The sequence below is a fragment of the Cyprinodon tularosa genome, unplaced genomic scaffold (genome assembly GCF_016077235.1).
Source record: "Cyprinodon tularosa strain WSP-4 unplaced genomic scaffold, ASM1607723v1 ctg228, whole genome shotgun sequence".
Taxonomy (NCBI): Eukaryota; Metazoa; Chordata; class Actinopteri; order Cyprinodontiformes; family Cyprinodontidae; genus Cyprinodon; species Cyprinodon tularosa.
The window spans coordinates 824974-843623 of record NW_024038851.1 but is presented as its reverse complement, the minus strand read 5'-3'; the positions used below and the strand labels follow the sequence as shown (position 1 = coordinate 843623).

The 18650-nt window shown below is 38.3% G+C and overlaps 2 protein-coding genes across 5 annotated transcripts; one reads left to right on the top strand and one right to left on the bottom strand.

Moving 5' to 3' along the window:
* Positions 1 to 234: 234 nt before the first annotated feature.
* On the top strand, positions 235 to 14467 carry fermt3b (fermitin family member 3b). 2 transcript variants are annotated; one of them, XM_038286527.1, is made up of 15 exons: positions 235 to 374; positions 1236 to 1362; positions 3371 to 3604; positions 5673 to 5789; positions 5913 to 6081; positions 7181 to 7283; positions 7372 to 7479; positions 8412 to 8546; positions 8725 to 8771; positions 8877 to 9001; positions 9140 to 9246; positions 9340 to 9561; positions 9740 to 9864; positions 12647 to 12788; positions 13007 to 14467. In XM_038286527.1, the coding sequence occupies exons 2-15, from the start codon at positions 1239 to 1241 to the stop codon at positions 13184 to 13186; spliced, it is 1938 nt and encodes a 645-aa protein (XP_038142455.1). In that variant the 5' UTR covers positions 235 to 374; positions 1236 to 1238; the 3' UTR covers positions 13187 to 14467. The 2 variants fall into 2 exon arrangements, with proteins under 2 accessions (XP_038142455.1, XP_038142456.1); XM_038286528.1 differs by having other exon boundaries at positions 368 to 479.
* Positions 14468 to 14788: 321 nt separating this feature from the next.
* Positions 14789 to 18341, bottom strand: trpt1 (tRNA phosphotransferase 1). Of its 3 annotated transcripts, none has more exons than XM_038286599.1 (7): positions 18315 to 18341; positions 17781 to 17862; positions 17347 to 17516; positions 16499 to 16676; positions 16363 to 16419; positions 16155 to 16265; positions 14789 to 16063 (listed from the first exon to the last, which is right to left on the bottom strand). In XM_038286599.1, the coding sequence occupies exons 2-7, from the start codon at positions 17833 to 17835 to the stop codon at positions 16041 to 16043; spliced, it is 594 nt and encodes a 197-aa protein (XP_038142527.1). In that variant the 5' UTR covers positions 17836 to 17862; positions 18315 to 18341; the 3' UTR covers positions 14789 to 16040. The 3 variants fall into 3 exon arrangements, with proteins under 3 accessions (XP_038142527.1, XP_038142525.1, XP_038142526.1); XM_038286597.1 differs by lacking the exon at positions 18315 to 18341 and adding an exon at positions 18054 to 18304 and having other exon boundaries at positions 17781 to 17865; XM_038286598.1 differs by lacking the exon at positions 18315 to 18341 and adding an exon at positions 18054 to 18304.
* Positions 18342 to 18650: the final 309 nt, after the last annotated feature.

Here is an 18650-nt window from a genome sequence, read left to right as displayed (position 1 = left end):
TCAAAGCAAGTAGGAAAAATAAAAAAATAAAATAAAATAAAAAATGCATAAAACTTTAGCATAGAACCTAACCTTACTTTGCATTTTAACCAAACGAACCTGACTTGTGAAATTAAGGAATAATATCCCACACCCTTTCATTTCTAACTGCTGATCTGGCAACCCTCATGTGGCCTTTAATTGTGAACCGAAGCACAGATGTTGCCTAATATGTATCACTCAACACAAGCTGTCAGTCAGAAGTTGAGCTGTGTTCACATTTCCGCCTGGCGGAAACTGACAGAGAAAAAAGGAACAAGCTTTTTTTTTTTAAAAGGGGTGACACAAGCAGCAAAGGCAAGACCACACACCACAACTTGTCCTATTCGAGAGAGGTAAGACGGCTGCAAATTCTCACAGTAGACCAGGGAAACTTCTTCAGAGTTTTGGTAAAGACACAAGGGTCAAATTCTTCAAATTGTGGACGGAGAAAGCTCAGGGTACTGTCTTTTACAGGGTGTATGTGTGTGTGTGGAAATAGAAGCAGGAGAACAGACAAAATGGCAGTGGATGTTTATATTTAAAATATAGAGATGTAAAGTGTAATTTATAAGTTAATAAATGTGTTTAATAACGCATAGGTCTGAATTTATAAAAATATTGTGAAAGTCTGGGCCTTCAAGTAAACGTGGGGCTAGATTTAATCATGTCCTGCTTACGCTGTTTAACCTGTATTTGTCTTTTTGAACTGAAATATGGTTTTAAAAATAACACATTTTTATCCAAGAAGTAAATTGCTTTTTTGTTTTCTTAAATGCGTTTTTATTTACATGCAGGAGGGGACAGTATCAACACCGAATGAACGGCCCAGCCCATGGCGCGTTGTTCATTCCCCTGCTGCATGCATTTAAAAAGCGGAAGTGTGCATCCATGGTGATAGTTTGAGACAGAAACAGGAAACATTTATCAAGCCTGTCACTCAGTGTGTTTGTGTCTACCACGGATAAGGTCTTAACTGAGCAGCACCTGTAAAGAGATATGATTAATCAAAAGTCAGATTGCTTCTCTTTATTGCACTAATATTTAAAATTATACTGATGAAATCAAAGAGAATTGATCATTGGTGTTTTTATATTTTGGTTATAATGCTGTCCAAGGTGTTTCCATCCTATTGGAGATGTGTCTCTTTCTTTGATTATATTGCTGCTGAGAAGAGTCCTGCTTTCAGTCATGCAGTCTACTCCTATCGCTCTCAGAGTATGGCGGCGTGGGACCTGTCAGTCACCGTGGAGGACCTGGGCCCTGATGCCCCTCCTGTCACCATCAGCGTTGCATCTGACCTCCACATCGGAGGGGTTATCGTCAAGCTGGTGGAGAAGACACGTGAGTCAATCTATCCTTCTTTAGCTGTCTCTCTCTGTCACATGGGCTGGCAGTATAAAAGCATGCAGTCAATGACAAACTTGTTCTTAAATCTTAAATATTTAACCTTTTACCACAGATGTTGTCAGTGTTTTATAAAACAGCCCATAGCCTCATTGTGCAGTAACAAATATCACTCTTAAAGAAAGGTGTCTTCAGATGTGTCTAAATCAAAATACAACACATTAATGTAATGCACCATTCATAGGGTGAAACACGGTGGTGACTTCATCATGCTAAGGGGATATCCAGTTGGAAGGCCAACAATTCTTTGTGGCTTTTCTTGTATTTAGCTCCATCCATCTTCTCATCACATTTGAACAGCTTCATTGTCTCAGCTGAAGAAATAAGATTCATACCACATTAACAAGTTTCAAATAGGCCATCTTCCAGGTTAATAAAAAAAAATACATAGATAAAATATTTTTTTATGTAATTCTTTTACTTCATGTTCTATTTTTTTCTTTGTATCTATCAAATACATTCCCAGTGGAAACCTTAATGGGCTGAGGGGACCTTTGCACGCTTTTAAGCAAGAATGCATAGACATACAATTGCATGGATTTACATATATTCTTCCAAAACATGTGTGAAGCAGACCGATATATCAAGCACCAAGTATTGATTTTTAATGATTGAGAAGACAACTCTTAATGTGACTTGGAAGGTAGAGCACCCCTAATAACTCATGGACTATAGAAAGTATTTTTTCAGTATGTTTGTCTTTATCAAAGATGCCACATTAGGATGTAACCCTTTAACCTCCCTGCTATAACATCATTGATCCAGAAAGTCTTTCTTTTGCGGTAATTCTTTAGAATAACTCACTGAAATGTTGCTAATATAAGAGAATGGAAAATTGGACTTTAATTCCTGAAGCATGGAAACACCCTTTTCTTGGTGATGATTCACATAAATGTCAGAGTGAATTGTTTCCATTAAATCCATTTGCTAAGCTAACAGACAGTGCGCTTGTCTGAAGGACTCTGAACATGTATTATCATGCACAGCTCAACAGATCTAAATAAGTTGCAGTATTATACTGCAGAACAACTGATCAGCTGCTAAATTGTTGAATGTTTTCAATACTTAGGCTACCTACACATGTAATGCTAAAAACTAGGGTTGTTCAGATGTCAAATAATCAGTAAACTCTCATATCCTGCAGGATTTAGACCATATTTTCCTAAAGTAAACGAATTAACCAAATCCCAATAACTGAATTGAACAGCTGAATCTTAATTCGGTTTAAGTTAGTTTACAAGACAAACAACCTCATATTCAGTGTTACTGATTTAAATTCAGCTCAAACTTAATTTATTCTTATCCCATTCATCTGATTCCAGTAAAATAATTTTGAAATTCAGTTGGATACAATAGAATAACACACAGTTTGTTTTACTATAAAGATAATTCCAGCTGATATGTGGCCAGGTAATGAGCAGTTATTTCCTGAGGAAACCCTGGCTGATTGCATACAGTAATTGACTTCTGCAGCAATCCCTCCTCCTATGCAAGCGAGTGTCGTCACAGTGAAAAGGAACCACCAACTCTTTAACATGAGGGAAATTAAGCAGGAGGAAGAGCTTCCCATCTGCCAACAGTTGATAGAAATGAAGGAGACAGATGATGAAAATAAAACACTCATCCAGGAAGACCTCTGGTAGAGAAACTCCAGCAGTAGCTCCTCCTGTCTGAATATGAATCCTCAAAAAGATCTTTATTGAATGCTGATACTGCAATGTGAGCAGAGGCTGATTTTAAGTTTAGGAAGCATACCTGGTGGGGTGCTGAACCCTTTGATGAGACTGAAGCACTTCCTTCCCTGTTATAACTGCTTGTCATGTTGTTTAACAAGTAAACTGCTTGATCCAACACCTCAGGGATCCAGTTCCAGCTTGTTGTCGGATAAAGAGCCCAATGATCTGTAATGAATCTAAGTATTTCCTTCTGTGTTTGTCTTTTACAGAAATCAAACGTGACTGGTCGGACCACGCGCTGTGGTGGGAGCAGAAGCAGCACTGGCTCCTACGAACTGCCTGGACTCTGGAAAAATATGGGATTCACGCTGACGCCCGGCTGCTGTTCATACCTCAACACAAGCCGCTTAAACTGGGTCTGCCCAACGGGAAAACCCTGATGCTGAAGGCCTGCTTCTCTAACCCTGTCTTCCAGACAGTGATGGGGATCTGCAGGATGCTCAGTGGGTTTTTCTTTATTACTTCCTCTTTGATCTTTTTTTATTTAGGTATTTTTATCTCCGGGTGTCGATATTTATATCACTCTGTGTTTTCCCTCCATCACATCAACCTAACCAGCTCTTTTTTTGTCTGGAACAGTTCGCTTTGGTCATTACCAGAAAGAAAGTGTTTCTTAATCTTCTGCATACTTTCATTTATTCTAATCTAAGCATAGCTTAGTCTCATTTCCCCACCAGAAACCTCAAGAAAAGGTTAGCGGATTAAAAACTATTTGAAAAGCCAGAGACTAAAGGGCAACAATCTGACTGTCAAAAACAAAGTAAAGTAAAATAAAAACAAAACAAGAACTGACAGGCTTTGGATGACTGGACACCAACATCATTAGTTCATCTGTATTTAAGGTGAACTTTTTTTAGTAATGTATAATGGGGAAGAGCTGTTTTCTGGAGGTTTGCTTCTGATCTGTGTATAAATGCATGGACATTTTGTGGTTCTAGTTGAAAGGCTCTTTGAGGGATATGTGTAAAATAAATAGTGTTATTGATCATAAGATCACTACAGAATTATTCAACATTTCAATTTTTTGAAAATAAGGTCTGGATGTTACATACAGGCTCAAATAAATAAGTATTTTTGGTTTAATCTACCTAAGCTGCTTCTACTTGGGATGTTAATTGCAAGGTTACATTATGCTGGTTAGTATTCTGTCAACATGCTGGATTATCATCATAGCCCAAACATTTACAACAGAAGCTTTTTTTTGTATTTTGGATCATTTTTCTGCAGGCAGGGTACAGGCTGGAAACGTCACCAGTGCATCGCAGAAAAACAAAGTAACACAGAAGACAAACAACCATGCAGCCACATGTTTCATCTAACATTAATATTCAATGAGAGGAAATATGCATGCAGAGAGAAAACACGTAAAATGCAGAATTCAGTCGGCCTTCTCTCTTAAATAACCCATCAGCTTTGTGCAATGCAATGGTAGCCCCAAAAGCAAACAAAAAAAAAAACTTTGTACGATAGCTCACAGCTAGCATGGTGTTTGAAGGATTTGAAAGCCTTGTTCACTGACTCATCTTTGCATTGAACTTGTCATCGTAGTCCCAGCAGGTTAACCTTTGTCTGACCTTAAAACTTCTGTAAAACTCATGTTTCCACGTGAGCCTGCCAGGCAAGCTAGTGTTGCCATTCGTTCCTTACTCGTTTAATCTGGTTCCTTTATTGTTTTTCAATGGGCAGTTTTCTTTCTTTTTTTTTTATATCAATGCAAAATCCCTTACTGGATTTAAATAAATAGTGATATTTATTTTAAAATCAAAATGGTTCCAAAGAGCATGCACAAAGTTTTTTTCTGTCATTTTCCTCTCATCAATCATTGGACAGTATAGACTCAGTCGTTGCAGATTCAAGACGTCACCTAGAACTTGACCTTTAACACAGAAAACGACATGTCCCTCGCACCACTGTGTGCTAAAAACCTCCATTAACACAACTTTCTGACTTGCAGTCCTTGTTGTAGTGTTGCAAATATACTGACTGGAAAAATTTTGATTTTAACAAATAAATAGAACATTACACAGTCTTTTTTGTTTTTAATATTATTTTATTGCACATTTATTGATGTTCATGATGGTCAAAACATGTTTGCATGATTCAATAGATTCATCCAACTATAGGACACATCCAAAGGAGTTAAGGTCCTTGACCCCATTTGCTGTTATCTGGCCTTTATGCTGATTTTAATTTAAGGACTTCTTACTCTTACATCTCAGCCCATAATAAAAAGAGGATGTTTCCTATTGCTCTTGCCAGCTTTAACATCTTTTTCTCTTGAAACTGACTCCCAGATTTTACATTTTTCAGAAACCAAACCATGTTTATACATACATTTATTAAATTCAATAAGAAAATTCATTTTCTATTATGTCTCTGCTTTAAGCACAATTATCCTTTTGTACAGAGAAATATGCCCACTTTAGATATTTTCAACATCAATCAAGCGTCAGTTCAAATAACTCAATATGGGGTCTGTTTAATACCCACTCTGACATGATTTCCCAACAGATATCCGTCACCCTGAGGAGCTCTCCCTTCTCCGTCCTGTGGAGGAGAAGAAGAAGAAGAAAGACAAAGACATGGCGGAGGAGATCTACGACCTGACCGAGGTGCCCCTTTCCATGGGTACACCCATCACATCTTTTTTTAAAACACTTCTCACAATGTCTAAAACATTTCAGCCAGTCTATTTCCTGTTTTTCTCCTGAATATCTCACATCATTCTTTGCGTTCCCACTTCCTGTTCAGTTTCCCGGCCCTGTCTGTACAACGGTATGCCGGCTCATTTTGCTGACTCAGAGCAGATGGAGGCCGTCTACAAGATGCTGTCCATCACTCAGCCTCCTCCTGCTCCCGAGGTCATCACTAAGCAGTACCGCCCTGCCAGTGTGGTGGACAAAGCTCACATCAACGGCAGGTAGATCCAAATCTTCCAAAAAAAAAACTGGTTTGCACCTCATCTTTTACAGCCATTTGAAATAATTTCTACACACAACACACATACTCATTCATATTTGCGTATTTCAAGACATTTAGGGCAACAGCAAAAGCTGAAGACAAGAACTTCCCAAATTAAAAAAAATGCAATCTAACGCAGAGATAAATTTCAACATTTATTCCTTACTTAAAATGGCTACAACTGCAAGGTGGTGTACCATATCAGCAGTGCATGATTCATGCTATATAGCTCATTATTCTGAGGGATGATTTAAATCTTTAAACCTCTGATATATATAGTCTGGTTTGATCCTGATCTTTCAAGTGAGAATGAACACAAAGATGAGACAGAAAGAGCTGTCAGAAAGATAAGTATCAGCTTCTGAATCCAGTGGATTACCATCCTCATTTTTAAATCAGAAATTGCACTTAGACTATGTAACAAGTACAGTGATTTCTTCGAGGCCACTTTGGAATGAAATAGCTGGAAGAAATAAGGCTCTCTAACTTACTGAGACACTCATGTATACTAAGAGGTTTTTGGGTTGCTTGCACTCGGTGCTGCCATTTCAAAGAAATAAATTAAAAAAGTAGTTGTTTTTTTGTTGACTTTCTTTAGTTTTATATATAGATGAACTAATTTAGGAGGCTGAATGGAAAAACTAACATAAATGACAATGATGTAGCTCACTTTTAAACTATTTCTGAATATTGCATACCAACAAATACACTGCAAAAAAAATGAAATCTAAATAAGTCTTTTTTTCTTAAAATAAGTGCATTTTTTTCTTGAATTAAGGATTTAAGTGAAACACTTTGCCAATGAAACAAGACAATTTACACATAAAATAAGAAAAACAATTGCATTGTCTTATTTCAAGTGCATAATATCTAGATACCTTATTTTAAGAGTAAAAATACTTAATTACCTGCTCAAATTAAGGGTAAATACCCTTAATTTAAGACATTTTTACTCATTTTGAGATCACATATGCAGTGTACTACATGCTGTATGTTCATAGGAACACAAACCTCATAAAGTCTTTAGAAACAAAAAAACGCTCTGTGCCCCCCCTCAGGTGGTTGGATTCATCTCGTTGTCTTAAGCAGCAAGGCATCCAAGAAAATGACCGACTATGGCTTCGCTTCAAGTTTTACTCCTTCTACGATATAGACCCCAAGGTGTGTGTGGTGTTTTATATAATCATCCTCTTTAAAATTTGTAATGTGTCAGATCTATTTTAAGTCATCCATCATCTCTATCTGGCAGTACGATGTTGTGCGTCTCGCCCAGCTGTATGAGCAGGCCCGCTGGGCCATTCTGCTGGAAGATATAGACTGCACCGAGGAGGAGATGATGCTTTTTGGAGCCCTGCAGGTAAGATACAAATGCTGCACAGGGATGTGTGCATCACTCTGAGGGAAATGAATGATTGTCTCAGTAAAGCTTATTATTTTGATGATCCACCTAGAAAAAGAACATTATCCACTACACCTTTAACACACTCTGCATTCAGTTTTAAATTTAAAAGTCATTTATTGGAGAATGCATTTCCAAATTAAAGCTTCATCAAAATAAAGGAAATGGAATTGGATCAAGGAGGAAATAAGTAAAAGGTTGCATGGCCTTTATTCACTTGTTACTGGACAGGAGGAAGAGCTGGCAGAGTAGCGTGGCCCAGAGACGATTTAGGCCTGAGCATATTGTGGCCCTGCCCTTTCACTATATTATGTAGTGCACCAAAAAAAAAAAAAAAAGAAACTCAGAATGCCTAATCTCCTTCATTAAAGGGTGAAAAAAATATTGAGTTCTGATGTTTTGGAATTGATTTGCTACCAAACGACTCATTTATTGGCTCTAGGATACACTTTTTAGTGTTTCATAGTATTTAGAATCAAAACCAGGAGGTGAAAAAGGAAAAAAAAAACTCATAATATAAAACATTTAAAAAAGAATCACTTAAATCAAGAACACATAAATGGTTTAGTAAAAGCTCGGGCTTAAAATGATTCAAAAGGATACAGCAGGCTCTAAAGATAAATATACTAGAACAAATGTATAAGGATTACAAAGATGCATGAGACAAATGAAGTCAGATGAGGGATTATAACTTCTGGTTATCGCTGGTAAATTTGCAGATTCATAAATTGACTTCATTTGCATTTGTTGGAAGTGCTTTTATATATAGGATAAAATCACTGCACCAGAAGTTCCTGTTACTTCTGCGTCGCTTCATGTTTAGAAACAGAAACATAGTGTGCCTCATGATTTTAAGCTCACAGCTTTAATATTTCTGTCAACCATTCTAGTACCACATCAACAAGGTGTCCCTGTCGGAGCCCCGGATGCTGACTTCTAACACGGCCCTGGACGACCTGGAGTCGGCCCTTCAGTCCCTGGAGGTTAAGATGGAGGGAGAGAGCAGCTCCGCCTCTGACCTGCTGGTAGCTTCAGTTTTCATTAAAAATCCAGCATATATGATCCTAATTACTGCTAAATTTAAAAGTTAATCTCTGAGCTACTGACATGTTATACAGCTTGCAAAAATTATGTATTTTGATTGTAATTATATAAAAACAACATCACGGAGTAGATAATCATCTGTCATGAACTGTTATTCAGGAAAACATGACGGCGCCAGAACTCAACGACTACTTGAAGATTTTCAGGTATGTTTTTGTTTTCCTAAATGCTCATATGACTTTGGTTAAACTTGGTTTCATTTAGAAAAGACTGTCTTGGATGGAACTGAGCAATATTATCATGTTCTTCAGGCCAAAGAGGCTAACTCTGAAGGGATATAAGCAGTACTGGTTCAAATTCCAGGATACGTCTATCTCCTACTTCAAGAGCAAAGAGGAGAGCATTGGAGAACCCATTCAACAGATTAACCTGAAAGGTACTGAAAACATAAGAAAATATGTCATTTTACTAAATAATTGTGCAGAAACAATGTGGTAGGTAAAGAGGTTCATCGTTAAGCCAATGCTGCTTATTAAAACACAGTGTGTGACTTTGCTAAATGTCCGTCTGTCAGGCTGTGAGGTGGCTCCGGACGTTAACGTGGCAGCGCAGAAGTTCCTAATCAGACTGCTGATCCCTGCACCTGAAGGCATGAACGAGGTCTATCTGCGCTGTGAGAACGTGAGGCCAAACATCACTGTTTTCATCTTAGTCTCGCCCCAAAGCCGCTCTTGTATCAGCTCCCCCCTCCTGTGTCTAATGCTTGTTTTGCAGGAGCAACAATACGCTCAGTGGATGGCCGGGTGTCGGCTGGCCTCTAAAGGCAAGAGCCTGGCAGACAGCAGCTTCCAGAGTGAAATCCAGAGCATCCGTTCCTTTCTGGCCATGCAGAAGACCAACTCTGGCTCTAGTAATAATGCAGCTTCCAGCGATGAAAGCATCAACACTCACAGTTTGGTGTCACCACGCTACCATAAGAAATACAAACCCAAACAGGTAGAGGAAGAAACTCTGTTTTCCCCGGTACAGGATAGACAGTATTTATCATTCCTGTTTGCTCCACTGAATGTGTTTGTCAAAAAACAGGAATGCATTTCTTTAAAAAGCATAAATCTAAATATTAAAGCGTCTTTACCTTTAAACTTAAGAGGTTTTCCTCTACCTGCCCCTCCAGCTGACCCCTCGTATCCTGGATGCCTACCAGAATGTGGCTCAGCTCTCCCTGACAGATGCACTGATGCGCTTCCTGCAGATCTGGCAGGCCCTGCCTGATTTTGGACTCTCATATGTGGTTGTCAGGTAAAGTTTTAATGGATCTGATGCAGCACAACACAGCAGATATTAAATCACTATAGCAACATCACTACCCATAATCCCTGAGAAATCAGATCCTACCAGTAGCAAAGCTGGAAGAAGCTGAAAAAAACAATTATTTTCCTTTTCTCAGGTATAAGCTCAAAAGTGCTAGTGCTAGCCTTGCAGCACAGCTGGCTGCTACTTAGAAAAGTAAAGATTGAATGTGAAAGATTGAATGTGAAACTGAAATGAGCCTTTGTTGAAAAGCTGTGGGTTTGTGTGTAAAAGCTTTGACTTCTGTTAAGTGATGAACATTTTATTACTGATGTTAATATATAACAAGGTTTTCAAAAAATCTGCTGACCTTATCTCTTTCCCATTGCTCTTATGAGAGTAATGCTGCTATCATAGGGATGTCACTGAATGTGTCGAGGAGCAGATTAATAACAATGTGATTCCCCATGTTAGGGAGGAGAACAGAAAAAAAATATTTGGTACAATCTAATAAGCCTGAAATGAATGAAATTCTTTACACAATAAGTGTGAGGAACAGAGGCTGGACCCAAAGTCCAACCAAGACAGGTCAGTGATGTTTGAATTCAGTTTATTTCAGAAACGTGTTTGGCGAGCAGCGCTGGAGCTGAAAGGTCCGGGGATTGGCAAGGCGTGAGAGGAGCAGGCTGTTAGGCGACAGGCAGATAGGCAGGCAGGTTGTGTGGGGTTTTGTCGGGTTAGTGATCCAGAGAGAGGAAGGCAGAAAAGGTCGGCCATGAAGGCAGGCAGTCCAGGCCAGGCAGATTCGGAGGTCCAGAGGCAGAACAGATTAGATCTCTGGGCAGGCAGGCATAGTCAGAACAGAGTCAGGCTCTGTAACAGAAGGTTGAAAAGGTCACATAGCAGACAGGCAGGCAGGCAGGCAAATAGGATGATGCTGATTAGTTTTACCAGGATGGTAGGAGATAATCTGGCCCTGATGACTGGTCCAATGGCTGGTTATATAGTGGTGGGAACAGATGAAGCCAGTGAAAGCTGGTTTTGGAAAGGGTGGAGCTGGGCAGGTGTGTGGAGTGAGTGGTCAGCCCACACTGCAAAAATGATCTAGAATAAGTTAGGAAAACTTTGAGTAAATAAATGAGATGATTTGCTAATGGAATTAGTATTTTTACCCTTGAAATAAGATAATTAGGTAATATGCACTTTAAATAAGACAATGCAGATGTTTTTTTTCCTTATTTCTAATGTAAATTGTCTTGTTCCATTTGCAAAGTGTCTCACCTCCTAAATTCAAGACAAAATGCACTTTAAGAAAAAAATGACTTATTTAGAATTAAATTTTTTGCAGTGCAGCATTAGTACCGAGATCATTACATCGAGTTTTGGTTATAAAAGTAATGGCGCTTTAAAAGTTATAACGCCCTAGTCCAGTCCTTTTAGTAACAGCAGTGAATTCACTGTAAAACAGTTTAAAGATTACAAGAGCGTAGATTTTAGCACTTTAATAATGCAAAGTGGTCACAGCATTCAGTTCTGAGGCTTTTAGTATTTGTACAAAGCAAGAAAAGTAGGAAGGCAAAGGAGCCCCACAATAATTTTTATTAACTGGACACACTCCTATGCAAGGGAGTGACTTAGCTTCCAATGTTATCAATAAAGTCTATGCATCTCAAGTTTGAATGTTAAGTGTTTCCAGTAGTTTTTTTTTATTTAAATGTGTGCAGCTAGTCTAAGTGTGGATGCATCTCCACAGAGACAAGATGCATGAGCTTTACTCATGCATCATGCATCATTTAGAGATTGCTTACAGCTGAACAGTTCACCGTGGTAACCTGCTTCTCAGATCTAGACCTCTGCTTAAATGTCTAATGGGGGGGGTCTCTTTATTTTACCAAAATGTTTCCTCTGACTTCATAAGATAAATTTTTTCTTAGCTGAAGTAGATTCCTGACTTGAATCTGAAAGAAAATCTAAGAGGGAGCTAAAGATTAGGGTGATTTTAAGGAGGCATTCCAACAAAAAGGCTTGGAGCTGATCAACAGAGATGCATAATAGAAAATACTAGTTTTTGATGTTTTATGACAGGAAAAAGCCAGTCAACAAAATTGTTTTAAATTACTTCATTATTCCATTTCTTTATTAAATAAAATTTAAAAACTGTATATTTTTTTTCTAAACGGTCAGTCCTTTTAACCAGTTTTTTCCATCTTTATGAGATTTTGAACTTCTCAATCAGAAATAAACTTCAAACCTGAAAACAGTGAAAATTTTTCAAACCTGGGATAATAATAATTATAATTTTGGGCTAAACTACATTTATCAAAATTTTAATGAGTAAAAGTTATATATAACCTTACTTTAACTAATATCTGTTTTAACATTTCAGCAGTAGAGGTAGAAACTTTTGCTTCCCTGTTTTGAATGAAACGATCTTGATAATTTTATACTGTCCTTTGTTAAACTGTGGTGTAAATAGAGTGAGATCTTATTCTCCTCGTCCGGGCTTTTTATTTTGTTTTCTTTCCACTGGTGTTGCTGAGAAGATTTTGATTTTTATCTGCAATAAAAAATGCTATTATTAAAGTTCCTCTGAGAATGATTTATATGCATCTATTTGGGGTATGAATAGTTAACAATAGTTAATGAGAACAATCTTTCTGTTAAAATCAGTCATTTATGTGATAAAAGGCAATAATAATAATAACAGAACTATTCAAAAAGATAGGCATAAAGGCACAAAAATGGCGGAAATTGTGTTCACATGTATTTATACATGCTTTCTGCCCAATAGGTTTAAAGGAAGCAGAAAGGATGAGGTTCTGGGCATAGCGCCCAACCGCCTGATCCGTATCGATTTGGGAGTGGGCGATGTGGTGAAGACCTGGCGATACAACAACATGAAGCAGTGGAACGTGAACTGGGACATAAAACAGGTCACACTCATGCATTCATCAATCTCCCCTCAGAAAACAGCTGCTGGAATAATATAAACTGCAACTAAAGGGTTTTATTTTCCCATTTCTAAGCATGTGTTTAATGTTTTAACAACTCTCGGCAAAATCCTCAAATCTTATTTGCAAGGTTTTGGTTTTCCCTCCAGGTGATTCTCTTTCCCAAACTAATGTTTCCTTCTGGGTAACTTTCTGTCCAGGTGGCCATCGAGTTTGAAGGGAACGTGAACATCGCCTTCGGCTGCATCACCGCCGACTGTAAAATCGTTCACGAGTTCATCGGAGGCTACATCTTCATGTCCACACGCAGCCGTGAGAAGAGCGAAACGCTCAATGAGGAGCTCTTCCATAAGCTGACCGGAGGCCATGAAGCTCTATAATACTGAAACACACAAAGACTGACTTTCAATTTTTTATTTTTTTTTTAAGAGAGGATCCAGCCTGGCCCCTCGCTCTCAGTCCTACCACCTTCTATCCAAACTGATGGATTGTAATATCCATCAGACATCCACATGTCAGCTCCTATGTGATAAACCATTGCTGGTTCAAATTATAGAGGCTCCAAAACCACAAGTCATCAATCATTATTTGTAATCAGCTTTGTTCTGGAAAGACATGTATTAATACTGAATCTGCAGAGGCTAAAGCAGGCATCCCCAAAGTTGGTCCTTGAGGGCCGCTGTCCTGTAGGTTTTAGAGGTTTCCCTGCTCCAGCACAGCTGATTTACATTGACAGTTGATTAACAGGCTTTTGCTGATATGCAATCATCAGAATCAGCTGTTCTAAAGCGGAGAAACCTCTAAAACCTGCAGGACAGCGGCCCTCCAGGACCAACTTTGGGGATGCCTGGGCTAAAGAGTCATAGTCATTGAAGTGGAACTCATCCTGATTTAATACCATAACCTCACTAAGAGTTAGGTTTTGAAAAAAAGCCACCAAAGTGGTCAGTGCAGAGAAACCATGAGGGGTCAGGTTAAGTGTGGGGAGCTTCATTAGCTTCATGCTCCATTCCCCTGTGATCGAGGGAGGCTTTATAAAGCCCAGTGAGCCAGAGCCCTATCAGTTCAGACAGCACTGACTGCACCATGCTTAGAACAGGTGCTGCCAGGTTCTGCTGAGGTAAAGGAGGAAGGCATGACTCTTTATGGAGCCGTGCGTCTCAATGAGTTCCTTTTGTATCCCAGGGCAGGGAGAGGATGCCTGTACCTATGACATAGGCCTGTGCTGCATGTACCGTTTGAACCGAATTTTAACTGCAATAGACACCATTAAACCATTGTTGCAGCACAAAGGCGGTTTTCAGATGGAAATTGCCGAACTAATAAAATCTCACTTAAAAAAGTAAAAACATTAACAGTGACATTAATAAAGCGCTCCATAGGGCCCAGTTATTCAGTTTGAATGGAGAAAAAAATTATATTTTGGGGTGAGTTACACTTTAAGTATATGTCTCCATTGTCAGTTTAAAAGCACTCTCTGAAATCCCAACTTATAAACTGATTTAAAACATATGTTCTTTTAAGCCTCATTTATGTTTTAATCATGTTTTCTCTTTATTGGTCTGATAGAATATTCTAAGCTTAAATGTCATATTTTTGTTGCCTATAAGTGGAAATCATCATAGTTGGTATAAATAAAACATTGCTGAGTTAATTATTCTATAAGATTTGTCTCAGTTATTTGAGTTACTAATAAAAATTAAGTTTTCAATAATATTCTAATTTATTGAACGTGACTGTATTGACCCAACAAAGAAACCTGTATTAGCTTTTCCCATTAATAATAATATTAATGAGGACAAAAGTGAGTGATTCAGGTTTTCTCTCCTGGGGGATGCAGCACTATGGAAGCGTTTATGATGGCTCCTAAACAAATATCTCACACATTTATACGTGTTTCTATAATTGTACAAGAAAATATTAACTATTAAGGTTCTCCAGTGTCTGCTGTGATTCAAATGTAGAGACCTCTCAAAAACACAGAAAGTTAACTCTTTATTTACAGATTATTAAAATACGTCATTTCTTTTCTCTTAGTTTATTTACCGCTGACCTCGGCAACATGCTAATACTTCCTTTGTCATTAGAAAGGGTCTTGATTTATTACAGTGAGATTTTATGTGATAGGTCAACACAAATTTCTCATAATAGTGATGTTGAAGTAAAATGACACATGGTTTTCAACATTTTAGACACTACTGTCTTCCAATTAGCATCTGATACCATTTGCTACAATTTCAGCTACAAGTCTTTTGGGGTTATGCCTTTACCTGAGTTGCATATCAACAGACGGAAATATTTGCCAATTCTCCTTTAAAACAAACAAAAAAAAAAAAAACAGCTACAGCTCAGTCAGGCTGGATTAAAAAAAAAAAACCTTTGTGAGGAACGGATTCTCCTCTGTCTTCCGTCAGATGAGCAACTGGATTTGGGTCAGACCTTTGACTAGACCCTTCTTCACCATGAATATGTGATCCAGTCCATTCCTTGGCTGCATGTTTAAGGTCACTGTCCTATAAATCGTTAACATCCGCCCTAATATCAAATGTTTTGCAGCCTTTAACAATATTCTTTGTTTTCTTACTCCCCCCATCCTTATCATAGATAACCAGGTTTCTTCTCCCTGCTGAACAAAGCTTTCCCACAGCCTATGCTGCCACCACCGTGCATCATAAGCTACTATTTTGTATATGTAACTCAAAACTTTCGTCTTGTAAGTCTGGAGTTAATTATTTTGTGCGTTTGCTGTTTCAAAAAAGACTCTCTTCCTGCTTCTCTTTCACAAAGGCAAGATTTCTGCCACATCTAAAGGGCATAGGTAGAATTGATTTACTTTAGGGGTGTTAAAGGCTGAATACAGATACATGCCACATCTTTCTGATTATTTGCAATAAAAATATATATATACTATATACCCTCCACCTCATAATAACTAATTTCCCTCTGGGATTATTAAAGTATGTCTGATTCTGATTGGCTTCTTTGCTTTCTCACATTAAACCCAAGTACAATATATTAGAATTTGTGGCTGTAATATGAAAAAGCTAATGCAACATGAATTATTAACCATGGCACTGTAGTGTTTATAATGAAAATAAATAAAGGTTTCTCATGTGCACCATAGTGTCATTACAAAGAGCAGCAAAACTGGTGTAACCATGGAGACCAAGAACAAAATATAGCAAAAGTGGGCTTGTGCTTGGTTAGAAGATCAAGCTTCAAGCTCTGCAGCCTTTACTGCAGGGGAAGGACGCTCCCTGAAAAAGAAACAGTGGGAAAATTAAATGACTTAACACTGGAACTTCGTCTGGTTTCTTAATAAGAATTTGTGTGTTTAGTTTTTCGTACTTGTAGGCCTGAGTCTCAGGGCTCGTGTGAAGTATTTGGGAAGGAGTTTACCCTCAGAATCACCTGGAGTCAGCAACACGTTATTCTCTGACCAGAAGAACTCAATACCATCTGTATGAATCGGAAACACACAAATAAAATCACTGTTAAAAAGGTCAGTTTCTTTAAACACAGATGCAGAGTGTTGGACATTAGAAGCTCATCTTACCAGCCAGTGCTCTGGGGACATCAATAAACACAGCCAGATCACAGTTTTTCCGCATGCCTGGTGGGAAAAGACATAAGGCCATTCTAGGAGGTTTAGCTAACAGACTTTTCCTTTCAGATTCAAACAGAAAGAATACCGCTTATGACGCCATCTTCCCCTGGAAGGCCAGGCGCCAGGTGAATGTGAGTCCTATTCATGCGGCTCAGACCATGTTGTTGAATGGACACCCAGTTGCGGAGGTAGGAGCCATGAACGGCTTCAGTGGGGCAGTCCAGAGAACCGGCTAGGACTGGTTTTAGCTCCAGATCCATTACCTGTTCCCAGATATATAAAGGTAGTTTACAGAAGGGCAGTTTCTTAAATGCAGTAAAAAAAAATTCAAACTCTTATGTAAATTATTTTGAAATTTTCTACACATCTAGGCAAAAGGAGATGATATCTCAGGTCGTTAAAGGACACATTTTGCTTCTGACCTCAAGGAAAGATTAGCTTATATAAAGTGAAACTTGTTAAGAATTAATAAAATTGCACATAAATTAAGTAGAATGTTGCAGATCATTTATTACAATCAGGGGTGCGAGGATACTTGTTCTTTATACGAATGACATTTTTGAAATTTCTGCCCCATAGAGTATCTTTCTGGCTCAGTGTGTTTGGCTATGTCTCTCCCCATGATTCATTAACAGAACTCCTACTGCCATTATCTTTGTCTTCTCTTCCCATCAAAGTACTACTACATCTCAGCTAGTTTTGAAAACTAGACTATCATCCCTCCAGTTTAAAGATAGGAGTTTCCCCCCACTGTCACCACATGCTTAGTCAGAATGAGAAAGCTAAGCTTCCTTAGGTTATTTTTAATCAAAGAAAGTTTACATTGAGTTTAACTGTTTGTAACAGCATCTGAATTGGACCGTTCATTTCAGGTTTGCCTGAATCTAGAACCAGTTGGATTAAAAACACATTTGTTGTATCGGTTTTGCCTGCCTGTACAGAATGTCCCTGATTGGCTCTAATCTGCAGCCGGCCATCGTCCGGGTGGGAGCGGAGCTTAAAGCGTTGCTTTTCGTTTGTAGCAACGACTCTTTCGATGTCATCTGATGTGTACATGTGAAACTGGGGGTGAGACAAGAGGTCCTCCACGTACAGGAAACCATCTGTGGAGATAAGAGCCGTTAGGGAATCTGGTCACACATTTAATGTTTAGTCTGAATAAATCTACTTGCTATTTTTAAACTGTTTACATGCAGCAAAGTCTCCGCTAACATCTTCATATCGAGAACACCACCTTGACATATATTGAATTAAATTGTCACCTTTTACACAGTGACAATATAAGAGGAAAATTTAACTGTTATAATGGCCATTTGTTGGATGTTTTGTATACACATTTGTGTAGGAAACAGCAAGTATGAGCTCACCTGTGGCCAGTTGAAGCCCCATCTTTGCAGCTCCATGACGAAGCACATAAGACATTGATTTGGACAGACGGACATCTCTGTCCTGCTGGGAAAGAAGGGATCATCTGATACACACTCAACCTTCTTCCATCCTAATTATAGCCTGGGTTTATTATATTTAGACTTCAGTGTAAAACCTCCCATACATCCTGATAATCATAGTTAAACATTTTATAATCCAACAATTAGTAAGGCAACAATCTGAATAACTGATTCAGTTAATATAGCCCTCACCTCTTCTTTACCTCTTCTTCCTCTTCTTCCTCTGTCCATTAAAATAAAGGTGGATCAGGGTTTGCACTTGAGGTTTGAGTCATTAAAGGAATTTATCTACAATTAGCTTTGGCACATTTTGTGCTTCATTAAGTTATGTAGCCTATTAGGTCTATTCATTAATACCTAATAAACAGTCGCCTCCATTCAAACAGCTCATAAGTGCAGCGACCCTTCTGCTTCTGCTTGTGTTCTTATTCTCACTTCCTGTTTTTTTCTGACCTCAGCCGGTAGGTGGCGACATCTCAGGAAGCTGCAAACTAGCACCGTAGAGGAAGAAACGCAACCCTGCTGTTTATTTTTTTTTTATATTACTTTATTTGGAACAGTAACAATGACACATTCAAACAATACAGTTCAATAAAACATAACATATAGTCAATCATACCTACTAAAAAAAAATCGAAATCAAAGGATATGTATATGTCGAATGTAACAGAATTATAATGAAAGACAAATAAATAAATAGAAATGATGAAAGAAAAAAAGCCAAGTAAGCATTATTTTTTAATTTGTATCGAGGGAGGGCTGAAATAAATTAGAGAGGTGATATGACAA